The sequence below is a fragment of the Gossypium arboreum genome, chromosome 10 (genome assembly GCF_025698485.1).
Source record: "Gossypium arboreum isolate Shixiya-1 chromosome 10, ASM2569848v2, whole genome shotgun sequence".
Classification (NCBI taxonomy): Eukaryota; Viridiplantae; Streptophyta; class Magnoliopsida; order Malvales; family Malvaceae; genus Gossypium; species Gossypium arboreum.
Genome location: NC_069079.1, coordinates 11,644,583 through 11,660,699, shown reverse-complemented (window position 1 = coordinate 11,660,699; position 16,117 = coordinate 11,644,583). Strand labels below are relative to the sequence as shown.

The following is a 16,117-nucleotide window of genomic DNA, read 5'->3' as shown; positions in this document are numbered from 1 at the left end:
AATGTTAGAAATAATTATATGTCAAAATATCATTTAATTAAAATATGAATTATAAAATTAACCATAACTTATATACGTAATAATTTTAAAAACACCATTATATGAGTTTATTTAAAAATATATATGTATAAGAATATCTTGGCTTTAATAATGAATACAAATTAAATATAAGTTCTAAATATATGTTTAATAATAACTTAAATAATACACAAAATATGTGGGATTTTCTTTTGAATAAGAAAGATATGTGAATAAATCTAAAAGAAATTATATGTACAAAAATACTAATGTTTAAAATGTATTTAAATTATATATACCAATAATTTTTGTATATGTATAGTTAAAATTTAATTAATGTATACAACATGCTATTTCATTTTGAAAAACATATACATATATAACATTAATATGTGAAAAAAAAAGTTAAACGTATATAATAATTTAATGTTAATAATGTTCATGGAATAAAACCAATTACTATGAGGTATATACATGTATAATAACGCATAAAACACTACATAAAATAGTATGCAACATGGGGAACTTCAATTATTCAAATTACAACAAATAAGTAACCAACAATACAAATAATACAATTAATATTAACATTACAAATAATATAAACAATAAAAAAATGAAAATAAAATAATGATGAATATACATACATTAATAAAAGGACCAAAATATATGAGTGAATAAACCCAAATTTATAACATAAATCTAATAAAATACTTAATTGAAATCAAAGTAAAAATAAAAGATAATTTACAAAATAAGTAAACTACTAATGGAGACTCATATATAACACACATGAATTCACAGGGATCAAGATTGAAATAATCCCTGATCCTGAAACATTGTGTTGAGATGCGGACTAAAACATAAAAGTACTTCAAATTTTGGGAATAATCTAAAAGAAAATAAAGCAAATCAAATGCAAATGGGAGCAGATTACAACGCGGTGCAAGGAGGAAGGATCAAACATGTAAATTATCCATTTAAATAAAAAGGCACAAATCCAACTTCTAAATCAGGTTTTCACGCAAACCTTTACCTTTCTCAAACGGTGCCATTTTGTTTGTTTCATAAAAAACAAAAGGAAAAAAAAAATACTAACAAAAGAGAGAAGACAGAAGCACTCTAATTCACTCCTCTCCCTTCGGCCGATCCCCATAGCCCCCTTATTTGAATGTTCTTGCTTCGTTTTGATCAGTGACTTAAGATGCACAGAGGAGCCATGGAGGGTTAAACCTCGAAGACTATTTGCTTCATTTTCAAAATCCTGTCCCTGCTTCGATTGTGACGAAGAAGACGGTTATTGACTACTAAGGTAAATCCCTTCTTTTTATTTTAAAATTTCATGTAAATCCCCTTCTTTCTTTTGTTTTAAAATTTCATGTAATCCTAAAGAAGAAAAACGCAAAAAAAAAAAGAAAAAAAAAGGAAAACAATAAGACTGGAAATCACCTTTTCGATTTTTATTTCACTTTCAATATGCGTCTGTATTTCTGTAGAAAAAAAAATAATCCCCCATTTACAGTATACAATTGGCTTTATATAGCCAAAATCAAAATTTACAAATTTCCCCTTTTCCCCCTTCATTTGTTTGCTATTATTCTGTTATATTATCTGTCATTTGCTGTTGTGATTTCCATTTGTTGCAGGTATGGAGCCAGCTGGCTGATGGCGCACGTAGGACTGGCCAGAGGCAGCAGCGGTGCTGGAAGCTGCTGGAAACCTGTTCGGCACAAAGGAACCTTAGGGTTTCTGCTGAAAATTTGATTTAGTTTTGGGCCATGGGGTGCTGGGCTATTTGGGTTAATTGGATTAATAAATGTAAATGGACTTGATTTTTAAATTATTTTGGTTTTATTATTTTTCTATTTTAGTTTTGGTATAGGCCAGGGCGAAATGGGCCTATTACAACAGTCCCCGACACGTACTCCCTCATAGTGACTATCCATCCCTGTAACTCATTGTACGATGCATCAAAATCTCCGTACAATTGTTCCATTACCATTTGTTTAGCTATTCATGCCTTTCGGTATAATACTCGATACTGGAATCGTGCTTGCATTTCAGTAATCAGTATCGAAACTTTAATGGTAGGCATGTCTTTCACCATTGGCATGATGCACATATAGATAGTTTTGGAATCAAGTTTTCGATGATCTTTTGTCATATGTGTTGAAGTGCATGTGTGAGGCCTAATAAATTTTCGTATCTCCCACGTCCGCGACTTCTAGATAAATGTAGCTAGTATCCGCCAATTGCAGCCTTCCGCCGATCGTCAACACTCTCCAATATATAATGTCAGTTTAGACGTTACAACTTTATAGTCTACTGATATATTCATGCTATACCGCTTAATAGAAAAAACGCATTCTTCCTTACTTTCGAATTTCTAGCCCACGAACAACTCTTCAGGATCAGAATATACAGCCATCCGGTGAGCAGGTAGTATTTTAGGGTACTCCGGAAACTCAGTTGCGTGCGCTGCATCGGGTCTATCCGAGACATGTGTACCCCAAGATTATTATGTATCACAATACGAAGAATCTGGTTCCCGACTGAAGACGCGTTAATGTTTCCATCATCATTCACGCCTTCGTCTTCAATATCATTTGGGACCCCGCCTACGTCGGGATCACTCTCACTGTCGACTTCGTGATCAGAAGGATCACTACTATGGTATACATCATCACCAACCACATCAGTCTCAGGTGTAGCATTAAGATCAATGTCGATCCCGTGTATAGTTGATTGACTATCAACGTACGATATCGGAACCACCATACACGGCTCTTGAGCTCCATCTTCTTTACTTAATGAAGTGGGATCTTCAGTTGCCTCTATACCAGCTAACTCATCAAATAACTGAATCAGTGTATTTTGGTTGCTTCGAGTCCCACAATAAACAGCTACCATTGTCTCCATGTCTTCATCGTCTATAAGTTCCATTTCAGTGAATTTTATGGGATCTGTCGAAATTGGAAACTTGTGGAAAAGTTTCGACATCCTTCTCCCACAACGTCTATAAATTTTTTCACTAGTTTTTTCCTTCATATCATCAAACGAGATATTTTTATTAACTCTCATTGCTACTTGTTTGCGACATTTAAATATACATCCCACGATTATTGTCAAAATTTCTCCATAAAAAAAAACACATACGAAAAACTAATTCTCCATCTTCAATACTAGATCTGTTAAAAAATTTTCAAAATTTTCAGAACAGTTTGAATAGCAAAAAAATACATAAAATTTTAATGAAAAAATTTTATTCATAAGTTAACAAAATTAATAACCTAACAAAATAGCTTTCAAATAATAAAATTGCTAATAAAACTTTACATTCTATTTTAAAAAAATACTAAAATACCTTATCCTCCTCCTTGTTTTCTTCTCCTTTCTTTTTTTTCTTCTCCCTATCTTCTTATTTTTGTTCAACTTGCTATGCTAAATTTTGTGTATGTGTTCATTTAATTTTCGGGAGTATATATAGGGGAAAAGGTAAGCACGTGTGGGCCCCACCATTTGCGCCTCTGGGATAGGCACAACCATTTGCGCCTATGAGATAGGCAAAACCATTTGCACATCAAAGAAAGGCTCGATTAGTGGCGCCTCTCAGGTAGGCGCAACCTGTATTCGTATTTATACACGTCATACTGACCCGAAAATAAAAAAATAATATTTTATTAAAAAAAATTAATATAAAATAATGAATTGCGCCCGTCAGATAGATGCGAATGAAAAAAAATCTCATTTTCGTATATAATCGGGCTGACAACCTATTTTGATAAATAAAATTTTTTTAATTTATTTTAGTAAAAAAGCCACAAAACCCTAACCTTAAATAAAATGTTACACATAGAACACGCTTTCAGCTAGAAACGTTTTCGTAAAGTCAATCTATTCTCGCCATTTTTCGAGAAAATAGCCTAAACACGTTTTTTTCGACATTTTTTGGAAATTCAATCTGAATTTGAGCCATAAACAATTTATTTTAAGTTAAAAATCCTTGATTTTATATTTTTAATAGTACAAATCATTTTTAATGAAAACATTAAAACAACTTACTTTTTTTAGATATTTTAAAATTTTTAACCAAATATATTTTCTTTTCATTTTCTAAGAAAATAAAAAGAAAATACCTTCTAATTCTTAAAACCAAACATAGCCTTCTTAATCATGAAGCAAGGTTGCACTAGCATTGGTGTTAAGTCCTCCGCTACTCCTAAGGTGAGTACAAGCTTGGCTTTCATTGATTCTAATAAACTACCGCTTTTACAGTTTACTATACATGCATCTTGCCTCTTTTCTCTCTCCAAAGTGTCAACTTTTTTTTCCTAATTTTCTTTCCTTTCCTTTCGATTTGATTTTAATTTATTGATTCCCATTTTTGGGGTTTCTTCCTTCTTTCCTCCTCTCAAGAGTTTTACCATTGTACTAAGAGTCATGAATACACTTAATCATGGGTCGGGTTATTCATTCGAAAAGTAAAAAGATTTAGATAAAAATATAAGATTAAAAAATGAGTTTGAACAAAAAAATAAAATCCGTTTAAAAAACAGGTCAAACCTCGGGCAAGTCTTTTTTGGCCTGAACTCGGCCCGACCCTAATTTAACAAAAAAAATTCTACTATTGTTTATTGTTGTTTTGTTACTGCTATGTTGATGTTTTGCTATCATTTCTTTATTATATTGTTACTATCTTATTGTTATTATTTGGATATTGTATAACTCTTGTTTTATTGTTAATTTTGCTACTATTTTAAAGGTATTTACTTGTTAAGTTGCAATATGTTAGTGTTATTAAGTATAAAGATTTTTTATATATATTTTTAATTTGTTGGGAAATATCTATTTTAATGTTTTTAGCTTATTTGATGTATTAAATTTTTAAAATTTTATTATATAAAAATAATCTAAAAAAATTAATACAAGTGAGTCAAGTTCAAATTTAGCATTTCTTATCCGAATCGAATTTGAATAAAATCTTAAGACACATTTTTTCAGTTGTACCAAACCCAAATTTAAAAAACGGGTCTATTCTTTGTACATTGGTCCAGCTAACCCGACCGGTATAGAAGGAGACATTTTGGAGATGGTTACGAGGGTGATGGGCATTGGTCCTAGATGTGACGCAAAGTTGATGTTTTTAATAAATGATTCCTCATTTGTTCATGTTTTGATACATTAAAGTTTTCATCCAAAAGATTAGTGGTAGAAGATGAAATTAAGTTTGGATCCCTATTTTCCTAGCCATAAATATCCATTTTGTACGGATGTTCATTGCAATATGTAATTGCTACCTTCGAGCCTCCGTATGTATTCTTATTTGTTCATAGGTGAGATATGAGTCGAATTTGAATATGATATTAATATATTTTATTTTTGTTAAAGTTTAGCTTTGATTCAAAATACGAGCTTAAAATTTCGTTAAGTTTGCTTATATTTATAAATGTCTAACTTAAACCCATTTTTTTATAATTTTAAAAATTATTTTAATTTTTTATTTAATCAAATTTTATATTTAGTCAACTTAATTTTTTAATATTTACATTAAAATAATATTATATATTACTATAAATTTAATTTTTATGTATTATAAATTACAGAATATATATAAAATAATATAATATAAAACATTATAAATTTTAAAAAGAGTTTAAATTAGGGTCAAACTTTAAATATTCAAATCTAATTACAAACTATATTTTAAACTGACTTCTTTCTGGTAAGGAGGAGTATTCCAACACCATTTTTAATTTATTTTTAGTTGACTTTATTCACACTTCACACACTTTTTCCTTTTTTAAGAATTGAAGGAGCCAATCAATTCTTAAAATAAAATATTAATAAATTATATTTACCTAGTGCCAGTCCCTTTATTATATCCAAATTTAAGATTAAGTGATTATATTTTAATTTTGACATAATTTGGTCCTTAATTTTTATTACATCATTATTATTCCAAACTTCTAACAATTTTAACTATGCCAATTAAAATAATGTCATGTATTTTTCTTAAAATAATGCCAATTATTCCAATTCTAACTAAGCTTACTAATATAGATTATTTTGTTGGAATAAGTATATTTAAGAAAAAATTATTGAAATTATTAATCGTGTTAATTATTTGGACTAACTAATTATTTCAAATTAAATTATAGTAACTATATCTCGAACCCAGTATAACTGATTATAATTGTGCTTTTATTGACATAATGTTTAGAACTATTCATAGTCCTTCTCCAACTCATAAATAGGAGAATAATGCGTTTCAACGGACTCAAACCCACGCCCTCCTGTATTAACAATAATATTCATGCTAATCAATTAAAACTCAATCGATTGTATTTATTTATTTATTTTTATATATGTTATAAATTATAGATGTTATACTAAATTAAATTAATTTAACCTAATCAAATTATTTGGAAAATAATGACTAGTAAAATGTTTGTAAATCTTACACTTGCATTAGGGCAAGAACTGTAGGGACAGATGCAAATGTATAATATACTTTTAGGACTAGTTGTAGCTAGCATGTGTCTAATTTCAATTATTAATTGATACATGGTTTTAAATTTACTATTATACTGTGCATGAACATGTATTTAAAATGTAATTTTATAATTTTAATATTCTATATCTTTATAATTTTTAAAAGATTAAATTAAATTTTTATTATTTTGAAGAGTCAAAGTGAAATTTTACTATTATTAATTTAAATTTTTATAAATTATAAAAGACCTAAATAAAAATTTTCTATTTTAAAGGAAGGGCTCATCATTGACCAAAATAAAATTAAGAAATTTTGAGAGGTGAAAGTTAAAAATTATATTAAAATAGCTTAAAGTAAATTATTAATTTGTAACAGGGATAAAATATAATTTTTCATCTAATAAAGTGGCTTTATTAATATGGAGGAAAGATTAAAATTAAAATGAGTCCATTTAACATAGGGATGGAGGCTTCTATTCATGGGAAAAAAAATAAAATTATATATTTATACTAATAATAAAATTACTAAATCGATCTCATAAATTAATTACACATCAATTTAATTATAAAAAATAAATGAATCAAATATTTTAAAATAAAAATATACTTGAAAGAAATAATCATTTAAAATTAAAATATAATTTTATTTTTATTAATTTTAAAATTTTTAAAAATTTAAATAAAAATTTTCCATTAAGTAGAGACACCTACCAGCCGGTGGGTTCGCGCCCGAATACAAAGAATGTGAGGGAACATCAGCTACCAAAAATATTTGTGATTACAACCACCTTATATAGTAAAAAGGAAAAGTAAATGGGAAATTAACTGTAAGGTTTGGTTGGATTATTAGAAAAGAATAATATTAATGATAATGTAAACAAAAAAAATCTGACACAAATCCATTATAATATATTATAATCCCAATCAGTTTGTCAACTAGAAGAACTTCAAGGCTGGCTATACATCAGAGACAGCCTCTGTGTCTGTCTGTCAAACATGGCAAATCTCATTAATTAATATACATTTTCAAAAATATTGGTCTGTCCTTGAAATTAATATATCAAGATTAGTGTGTTGGAACACGCATCTAGAGGCCTTGTGCTCTTCAAAATGGGATTTTCTAATTATGCTCATTTTTCATGGTTGACCAAGCTAAGAAAGGAATGGGAAAGAGAGTCATTATTTGTTGTTTTGTTATTAATGAGTCCATGACTGATACAATCTTTGCTTAATTTGTTTTGAAATGGGTGTTTCTGGTTTTTGGGCTGCTGCTAATGGTCATTAATTCCGGCATTCCCAATACCAAACTCAATTTTGTCTTTTTATTGGAACATGCTTTTGATGGAGTTTATTAAGAACATGGAAACGGAGGGAAGATGCACGGACATGGTTCCTGCATTTCCTGCAAGCATTGCCAAAATCCTTGTAATATAAAAGTGATGATACATAGGAGGTCAGAGGTGTGTTTAGAGTTGTGAAAGAAATGAAATGTTTTTAGCTGATGGATAGAGGTTATTAAGATGAGGAGTTTGATGTGGGTCTTTTGGAGATAAATTTATGGAGAATCTTATTTAGATGTAATAGGATACAATTTCATCATGTCTTTTGGAGATAAATTTATGGAGAATCTTATTTAGATGTAATAGGATACAATTTCATCATATCACCTAGAATTAGTAGTAAAGTTATGACACTTAAATATGATAGAAAAAAATCTTCACGTGACAAGTGAGGCATCTCATCATTAACTTTTAGTTGTGCAAGATACTCTTTGTTATTGATTTTATGAGATTAAGAATATGGTTGGGGAAATTTTTTATGTGAAAGACGAGGGAAAGTTGAATGAAGAGCTTCGTAACGAAGGAGCATGTTATTATATTAACTCTTAATTGCCATTGTAACAGAACAAGTATGGGATAGTTTAGGAGCCACATGGGAAAGGGGGACAATAATGCTTATTGGGTAGCAGCAAGTTGGACAAAAAAAAAAAAAATTAGAGTGGTTGATGTACACACAACTTAATTCATCATTTTTGTTAATCATTATCTTATTGGTTATCCTATGTCAGATTCGGTTTTCAAATGAACCAACAATTACATGGAGCACGATATGGACCCTTGGATCCTTTTGAAGAAACCCATGAATTAAGGGGATTGAAATGAACCACACGTGGGGCTCACATTAGAAGGAGCATAAAAGGACAAGGCGAGTTGGGTTCTCTTACTCCTTAAGAGTTATGACCCAAACCAAGAGTTTTCTTACACGTTTGTCTAAGAAACCACCCCCCTTCTCAACGTAAAGCAAGCAATGGAATGAGTTGGGAGACAGAGTAGGGAGTTGTTTTGCTGTTTGGTCTCTCTATATAAAAGGTCTCCCTCTTTGTTCTTCTTCTCCATATTACCCCCCCCATAAAACCCACTTAACTTATTCCAATCTCACATGGGCTACTTTCCTTGATTTTCAATCTCAAGTTTTCTGAGAATTTTCAAATATGGAAAGTCAAAACTTTGTTGTGAATGGAGGGGTTAAGATGCCCATTGGCTTCAGATTCCATCCTACAGATGAAGAGCTTGTGGTTCATTACTTGAAGAGAAAGGCTTTGTGCCTTCCATTACCAGCTTCTGTCATTCCTGAGTTTGATGTTTTTCAGACTGATCCTTGGAGCATGCCAGGTTTGTTGCCCATTAATTTCTATTTTTCTTTGAGGATTCCATGCTTTAGTTATGGAGTATATAGGAACAATGTCTATATATACATATATATATTTGCTGGTTGAGAATTTGTGGTATAGAATACAAGTGGTACTTCTCATGTTATCTAAAAGAAATTAACTTTTTGTGGGGGGTTTTTTAGGTGATATGAAAGAAAGCAAGTATTTCTTTAGCACCAGACATGACAGCTTCATTAACAACAAATGCAAGAGAGCAGCTGGTTCTGGTTACTGGAAGCCCATTGGCAAAGAGAAGCCAATTTTAGCTTCTGGAACCAATCAAGTAGTTGGGATGAGAAGAGCTTTTATTTTCTGTCAAAGGAAGTGTTCTAATGGGACTCAGACTCGGTGGCTCTTGCATCAATATCGCCTTGTTGACTCAATGCCAACTCTTGATTCAACTCAGGTAATTAATATAAGTTGCAAGTAACCCCAAATATTGATTAGAACCATAATCTTAGCAATGGGTTTCCCATGTTTGCAGATATCCAGGAGTGAAATGTGTGGACCAGATTGGTTAGTTTTCCGAGTGTTTCAAAGGAAGAGAAGCAGAAGAGGTAAAAAACATGAAGTGGTTTCTCACAAAAGTGAGACCAGTAGTGCAATGAACATGCCTAGTTGTATTGATTTTACAGTGGAAGACAGCTCTGTGTTTGGTCTACCTCCTCAACCTACTTCACCAAGTTCAACTGAAATCACTGAGGTTTCATCCCATGGACTAGATCAAGAAGAAAGCAGTGCTTTCATTACTAGTTACTATTCTAATGGTTGTATGAGGAACCGGTAAAAAAAAAAAATACAAGTTCCACTAAACTTTGTATCAGATACCTTTTAACTGTTGTGAAACAAATGAGAAAAAATGGGCAAAAAGGACTTGAGAAATTGTGTTCTGCAAGCAAATCCCAAACCAGCTTCCTTTCTTTTCTCTTTTTTTTTTTCCTTACAAATTTGAAGCAATTATGATGATAGGGAAAGTGGTGGCATAAATTATTGCTCAGTATCTAAGCTTTTACCATCAAGAAGATGATCAAAAGTAGATAATACTATGAAACAAATACATACAAAATAGAAGGCATCCAAGGAAAGAAAGGTTCTGCATTATCTAATCATAGCATGGTGTCAATGGTGATTGGAAGCTAAGGGCATCCGCACATGCTGATTCTCCCTTACGTTACAAGAACTCAATACCCTCCTAAAATATGTTTTCCACTTATCGAATCTATGTGACTTTCTCAGGCTTCTGTTGTTCTCATCATTTCAAGGTTTTCAGCCACACTTGCAAAGTAAAAAAGAGATTCTCTTACTGTCTTTCAATTCAAAAGGATTCTCTTTAAATATTGTGGTTAGGAATGGAACACAAACAAAGATAACATTTATTACATTTGCAGTTACGATAAATAAACATAACATTGTCGAAAACACGTCGCAATTCGAGCATTATAAACTGCAGAAAATGGATTTGTTAGTTTAGATATGATGAAACAAAGCGTGCAATCTCCTCAGTAGGACCCAAATGCAAGTTGGTTCAATTACAACGCACATCACAATGTCTATACTACATGTAATGTACAAACAGAGGACAGTAGATTTGAGATGATAGCTACCTAATTCATATCCTTACTACATATATATGCATTGAGATGAAAACATATTACCTTAACCAACATTTTTGATTTGTTTGTTTGATTATTATTTTTACCACATTTAGACAAAACGACACTAAGTAGATATAAGTTGCATGACTATTGTATGATTTGGATAAGAATCTGTGAATTCAAAAGTTATCAAGTCTCTAAGGAAAACCCCAATAAGCAGTTTCTTGCTTGTCATAGAGTGTGTTGACATTAACATGAAGCCAATTTGGTGTAAGGGAAGTACTAAAAAATAGTTGGCAGCTTGCGTTGTGAGAGGTAGGGTTGCTACACAACTGCCGACCAAAGTTTCTTGTGGCAGTGGTTAAAGACGCCAAGAGAGAGATATGTGGGGTTGACTTGCGGCGTTTATTGCTGACTTAGATGGTTCCATTCTGTTTTGTGACTTAAGATTGAATCCACAGGGGCCTTAATGAACATACAAACAAATTATGCAAGCAATTAAAGAATATGGTTGTAAAAATACATGCAAGATGTGCTAACATCTGTAACTCTTTTTAAGGCATTCAACTTTGGGAGTTATGCCTCGTATTTTTCGACTTTTTTTTCCCAGTTAACTTTGTTTTTAATTTCTCACTTAAACTTTGATTAGTGTAGATTATTTTAATATTAGTATTTCATTTAAACTCTTGTTCGTGTATGTTATTTTACTATTATCTTAGCTACAAATTTTGCCTATAAATAGACCCTTTTTCACCCTAGAAAGATAATCCATTACACATTCAGATATTAGCCTTTTACAAACTTTTAGAGAAGTTTGTGTGTACGTTTTGAGGGTTTTTATTTCGGATATTAAGGTTTAATTTTATCTCTATCATTTGTACTATTCGTTTTTTGCCGTTTCAGTGAAATTATATTTGCCTGTAATTTTTTATTTTCTTCAAAGGAGTTTTTTCACATAAAATATTTATGTTTGATCTTTTCAATTTTTTTTATTATTTTACTTGTTTGCTGCTTAAACTGGATTTATCCCCAACACAACCTTTGATGCTCCTTGGCATTCTATTCCTCGGTATTGAAATTGCTAAATCAAGAAAAAAAATACTTTGGAAGATATGTTATAAACCACATATATTCTAAATAAGGGTTATTATGAACATAAATTATTTTGAATATAAACGATCAAAATGATTAATTAAGCAGTCAAATAACATAACTAACCTCAAAAAGCCAAAGATGCAATGTAATCCCTCGAGTCACCTATGGTTATTCTTAGGTAATCCCACAATTCTCGTTGGATCTCTCATTTTATTTTTATCTTTGCATGCAAAACTTCATTATCAAAAGAAAGGTCGTGGACTCTTTCCTTTGCTCACCTGAATTATTAGATTATACCCTTCGCCTCCTTTTGCATGTCCCTCTCCCTCTTTTAATGGGTTGTGGAATTTCCAGATTCGACATCACCAAAGAGGGAGACGCCTCGCAGTTATACACTCAATTAAGCCTCGTTCATCGACCCAATGACCGTGCCATTACTCATAGTCACCTTGTTTCAAAGAAACCGTTACCCAACAAGAGGGAAGAGCATGCAAAAGGAGAAGGTATTCATAATAAGAAGGTGAATCCCGAGGAAAAAGGAATCAAACAAAGGGAAAAGGAAGAGGCCTTCGTTGATAAACAAGGTTTTGAGGATGATGTATATGATAGAGACGATGACATTTCATACACACGATCACCAAGTTTTAGGGTATACTGCATTCCATCTCAATCTGACGATGGTAATAATGAATGTGATTGTAATATAGAGGAAATAAAGGACGACCAACAGGTACATGTTGAAAATGACAAGAAGGTATGCATAAACGGCTTGTGGTTTTTGTTGAAGGGAGGTTGGACTCTTTCTTTGGAGAAATCTTTGAGGTGTCGTTCACTTGGGAGTCATTAGATCTCTCAACGAAAGGTATTGTCTTTGTGTTGGGGTTGTGTCCCCAACCTTTGTAGAGAGTCACTATACGGCTCACAGAAGGGCGCCTCATGTGATAGAGATACAACCTGAGGCACGTACATTCTTCATAATTAATATTTGCACAATACTAACACCTATCTCATGAGTTTTACTGATCGTAACTCTACCAATCGAGGTGCCCTTTTCCATGAACCATATGGCAACTCTCCGTGGAGGTTTGGGGACAAAATCTCGACACAGGAACAATAACTTTTGTTGAGGGGATTCGTTAACTCCCAAGCGGATGACACTTTGAAGACTTCTCTCAAAAGAGAGTCCAATTTCCTCTCAATAATTTTAAAATTTTTTAAAGTTACCAGTCCAAGTAGAGTTTTTTGCACTTTCATTCTATAAACCTACTAGAGCTCTCATAGAATGTATGCATATATTGTTTTTCAAGTTAATAAAGAACTAATATTTGATTTGTTTAAGCAGAGATCAAGTATAGGACGAGGGAAGACAAATGGCAAAGGAGAAGAAAAAAAGATTTTCAAGATCCATATATTTCGAAATATATTCCACTCCTCATGTTAGCAGCATTGAGAAAAAAGGCTTTCTTGGTGGTACATGCTAGAACAAATACAGAGATGTGTTTTTTCTTTTCTATCATATAGAACAGGAAAAGTGATGTATGAGGTTTCTTCACAGGAACAGAATGGTTGTCCAGGTTAGTTCAGGGAGCAAGGATACAGATACCTAAGAGGGGTATGAGAACCATACGGGTATTACCGGTTCATGTAATTTTCGAAGCTACCATGTAACTTGTTAGTCTAGTAGTGGTAGCCTTGCTTCTCAAAACCATACGGGTATTACCTGATCATGTAATTTTCTCTTATATTCCCTTCTATTCTTTCATTTAACTCAATTCTATATTTTAGATTTTTGGGGTTGTTTTCCTTTTTAACACACATCTCAAATGGTTACTTATTACCAACTTTTTGTATTTGAAAAACAATACAAATCTGGGTAAAATTATTACCCACATTTGGATTACATTTTATTTTTTTTTACTCAAATAATAGGCAAATTAACCTTTATATGTTACCAAAAAAAAATATAAATTGCTTATTCTGTTAAATGATAACATAGAAAGAAATAATCAAGGTGGAACTAATTTTTTTTATTTGAACAAAAGAAATAGAAGTATGGTGGAGGCACTTGTACTAGGAGTTATATTGCATTTTGTCCCTTCAACTGAAAAGCATGGGCAAATTAGTCCCTCTAAGTTAAATCAAATAGCAATCTGGTCATTCTATTAAAAATCTCATTCTTTTTTATAGTTAAGAGTTGACAAGGTTAATGAAGCAACCAGACAGTGACACATAGTGTGTCACACATGCTTGATGCTAACATGTTAATATTTAAAAAAAATTAAAAATCTGTAAAAAAATATTTTTTATAATTATTTAACAATTGCATCCAAGATGAACTTAGACATATTGTTGTTCGGATTCATTTGAACATGGACAATCATTTGTCCATACTGGACATGGTTTTCTAAATGATTATAAAAAATAATATATGGAAAATCTTTTAAAATTTAATAACAATTATAATAAATTATTAAAATTTAATGGAGACTATTTAAAATTATAAAACAACAACGTCTAAAATGAACTTGAATAAATGATTGTTCAATCATTCGAGCGGTTTCTTAAATAATTAAAAATAATTATACAAAATAGAGAAAATTATTTTAAAAATATTAAGAATTATAAATAATTTTAAAACTTTTAAATATTATTAAAACTATATAAACACATATAGAATTTTTAAAGAATTCAAATAAACACATATATACACATATATATCTTCTTAATCTAGTTGATATTTTAATTAACCATGTTTATTAGTCAAATTTTATTAATTTCTTATAATTCTTAATTTTTTATAATTTCTTTTAACTCAAATATATATACAAAAATATATACGATAGTAACCTTTCATAATAACTTTATTATTATTATTTAATAATTTAATAATTATTTATAAATTCTTATATTCTTAATCATGGCTTATATGTCGAAAAGTCCTTAAGAAAATATAAAAAAAATCAATTAAGTTTCAGATTAAATTAGCACTCAATTAAGTCTCTGTCGTTATTTAAAATAATCAATTCAACCTCACCATATTGACTGTTAAAATAAATTGATGGACCAATTAGATGGTGACACATGGTAGCTCATGGTTTAATCTAACATCTTTTTATATAAAATGATTAAAACTCTTAAAAATTATAAAAATAAGAAAAATTACAAAAATATTAAATATTAAAATGATATCAACTTATTAAAATTATAATAATAACTATAATAAAAATATAAAAACTTGTAAATATTATAAAATAGATAAAATATAAAAATTATAAAATTAATAAAACTTATTTAAATTAAAAATTATTAGAATTCTTAAAAATAATTAAAATGTAAAAAATTATAAAAAAATAAAATTGATGTAAACTTATAAACTTAAAAAAAATATTATGGCAAAAAAACTTATAAAACTTAAAAAAAAACATAAAAACCTAAATTGGACTGGTTAGCCTGAAATTAGTAAGGGTGTCGATTCGAAAGATTTGAACCAATTGACCAATAAATTGGGCGGTTGAATCGATTTTTTATTTTTTTAATATCTTTTATCAAACTAAAATTTCATTATCCAACTATTAGCATATGTTAGGATGAAATATTCTAAGCAATGTTTTCAAAACCAAATCGGCGACCTATCTGGTTTGGTCTGTAACACCCCTAACCCGTATCTGTCGCCGGAATAGGGTTACGAGACATTTCCGGATAACACACTTCATTCACAAACATTTATACATTCATACTCACAATCCATTCATATCAATCACATTGTCCCTTATAAGGTCCTATGAGACCTTAAAACATGCTTAAAAGAGGTTCGGGACTAAACCGATAACATTTGTAAACTTTAGGAAACATGGAAAATTTTCTTTAATTTCAGGATCACACGCTCGTGTGAACAGGCCGTGCACCTCACACGGCCACCAGACACGCCCGTGTCACAAACCGTGTGAAAACAGGGCATACATACTGACTTGTACCACGCGACCGAGGACACACCCGTGTGCCAGGCGGTGTGAAATCTAAGGGGGTTACTGACTTGGGTCATATGGCCAACCACACGCCCATGTGCCAGCCTATGTACCACACACGGTCAATAGACATGCCCGTGTGTCTAGGCCGTGCTAAAACTGTAGGGTATACTGATTTTAATTCGAAAGGTACCCTAGGAGACACACGGCCGTGTAACATGACCGTGTGTCACACACAATTA

General features: G+C 31.0%; 2 protein-coding genes and 1 long non-coding RNA gene across 4 annotated transcripts; all 3 read left to right on the top strand.

Annotated features, from left to right (window-relative positions):
- The first annotated feature begins 1,037 nt into the window (after positions 1–1,037).
- Positions 1,038–1,875, top strand: LOC108488376 (uncharacterized). The gene is made up of 2 exons (XR_001871742.2): positions 1,038–1,330; positions 1,665–1,875. It is a non-coding gene; the product is annotated as an uncharacterized LOC108488376 (long non-coding RNA).
- Positions 1,876–8,732: 6,857 nt separating this feature from the next.
- Positions 8,733–10,120, top strand: LOC108488563 (NAC domain-containing protein 83-like). Its single transcript, XM_017792850.2, has 3 exons — positions 8,733–9,182; positions 9,364–9,626; positions 9,705–10,120. The coding sequence occupies exons 1-3, from the start codon at positions 9,002–9,004 to the stop codon at positions 10,005–10,007; spliced, it is 747 nt and encodes a 248-aa protein (XP_017648339.1). The 5' UTR covers positions 8,733–9,001; the 3' UTR covers positions 10,008–10,120.
- A 2,020-nt stretch (positions 10,121–12,140) lies between these two features.
- LOC128281638 (uncharacterized) lies at positions 12,141–13,725 on the top strand. Of its 2 annotated transcripts, none has more exons than XM_053019806.1 (3): positions 12,141–12,640; positions 13,253–13,380; positions 13,466–13,725. In XM_053019806.1, exons 1-2 carry the CDS (start codon positions 12,245–12,247, stop codon positions 13,349–13,351), a joined length of 495 nt encoding a protein of 164 aa, XP_052875766.1. In that variant the 5' UTR covers positions 12,141–12,244; the 3' UTR covers positions 13,352–13,380; positions 13,466–13,725. The 2 variants fall into 2 exon arrangements, with proteins under 2 accessions (XP_052875766.1, XP_052875765.1); XM_053019805.1 differs by having other exon boundaries at positions 12,141–12,664.
- The last annotated feature ends 2,392 nt before the right edge of the window (positions 13,726–16,117 follow it).

What these genes read in the sequence shown, in the direction of transcription:
- LOC108488563 (XM_017792850.2), top strand. Translation starts at nt 9,002, where the DNA reads ATGGAAAGTCAAAACTTTGTTGTGAATGGAGGGGTTAAGATGCCCATT. An exon ending in TGATCCTTGGAGCATGCCAG is followed by an intron (nt 9,183 to 9,363) that starts GTTTGTTGCCCA and finishes GGGGTTTTTTAG; the next exon opens with GTGATATGAAAGAAAGCAAG. An exon ending in CAACTCTTGATTCAACTCAG is followed by an intron (nt 9,627 to 9,704) that starts GTAATTAATATA and finishes CCATGTTTGCAG; the next exon opens with ATATCCAGGAGTGAAATGTG.
- LOC128281638 (XM_053019805.1), top strand. Translation starts at nt 12,245, where the DNA reads ATGGGTTGTGGAATTTCCAGATTCGACATCACCAAAGAGGGAGACGCC. An exon ending in ATGTTGAAAATGACAAGAAG is followed by an intron (nt 12,665 to 13,252) that starts GTATGCATAAAC and finishes TTGTTTAAGCAG; the next exon opens with AGATCAAGTATAGGACGAGG.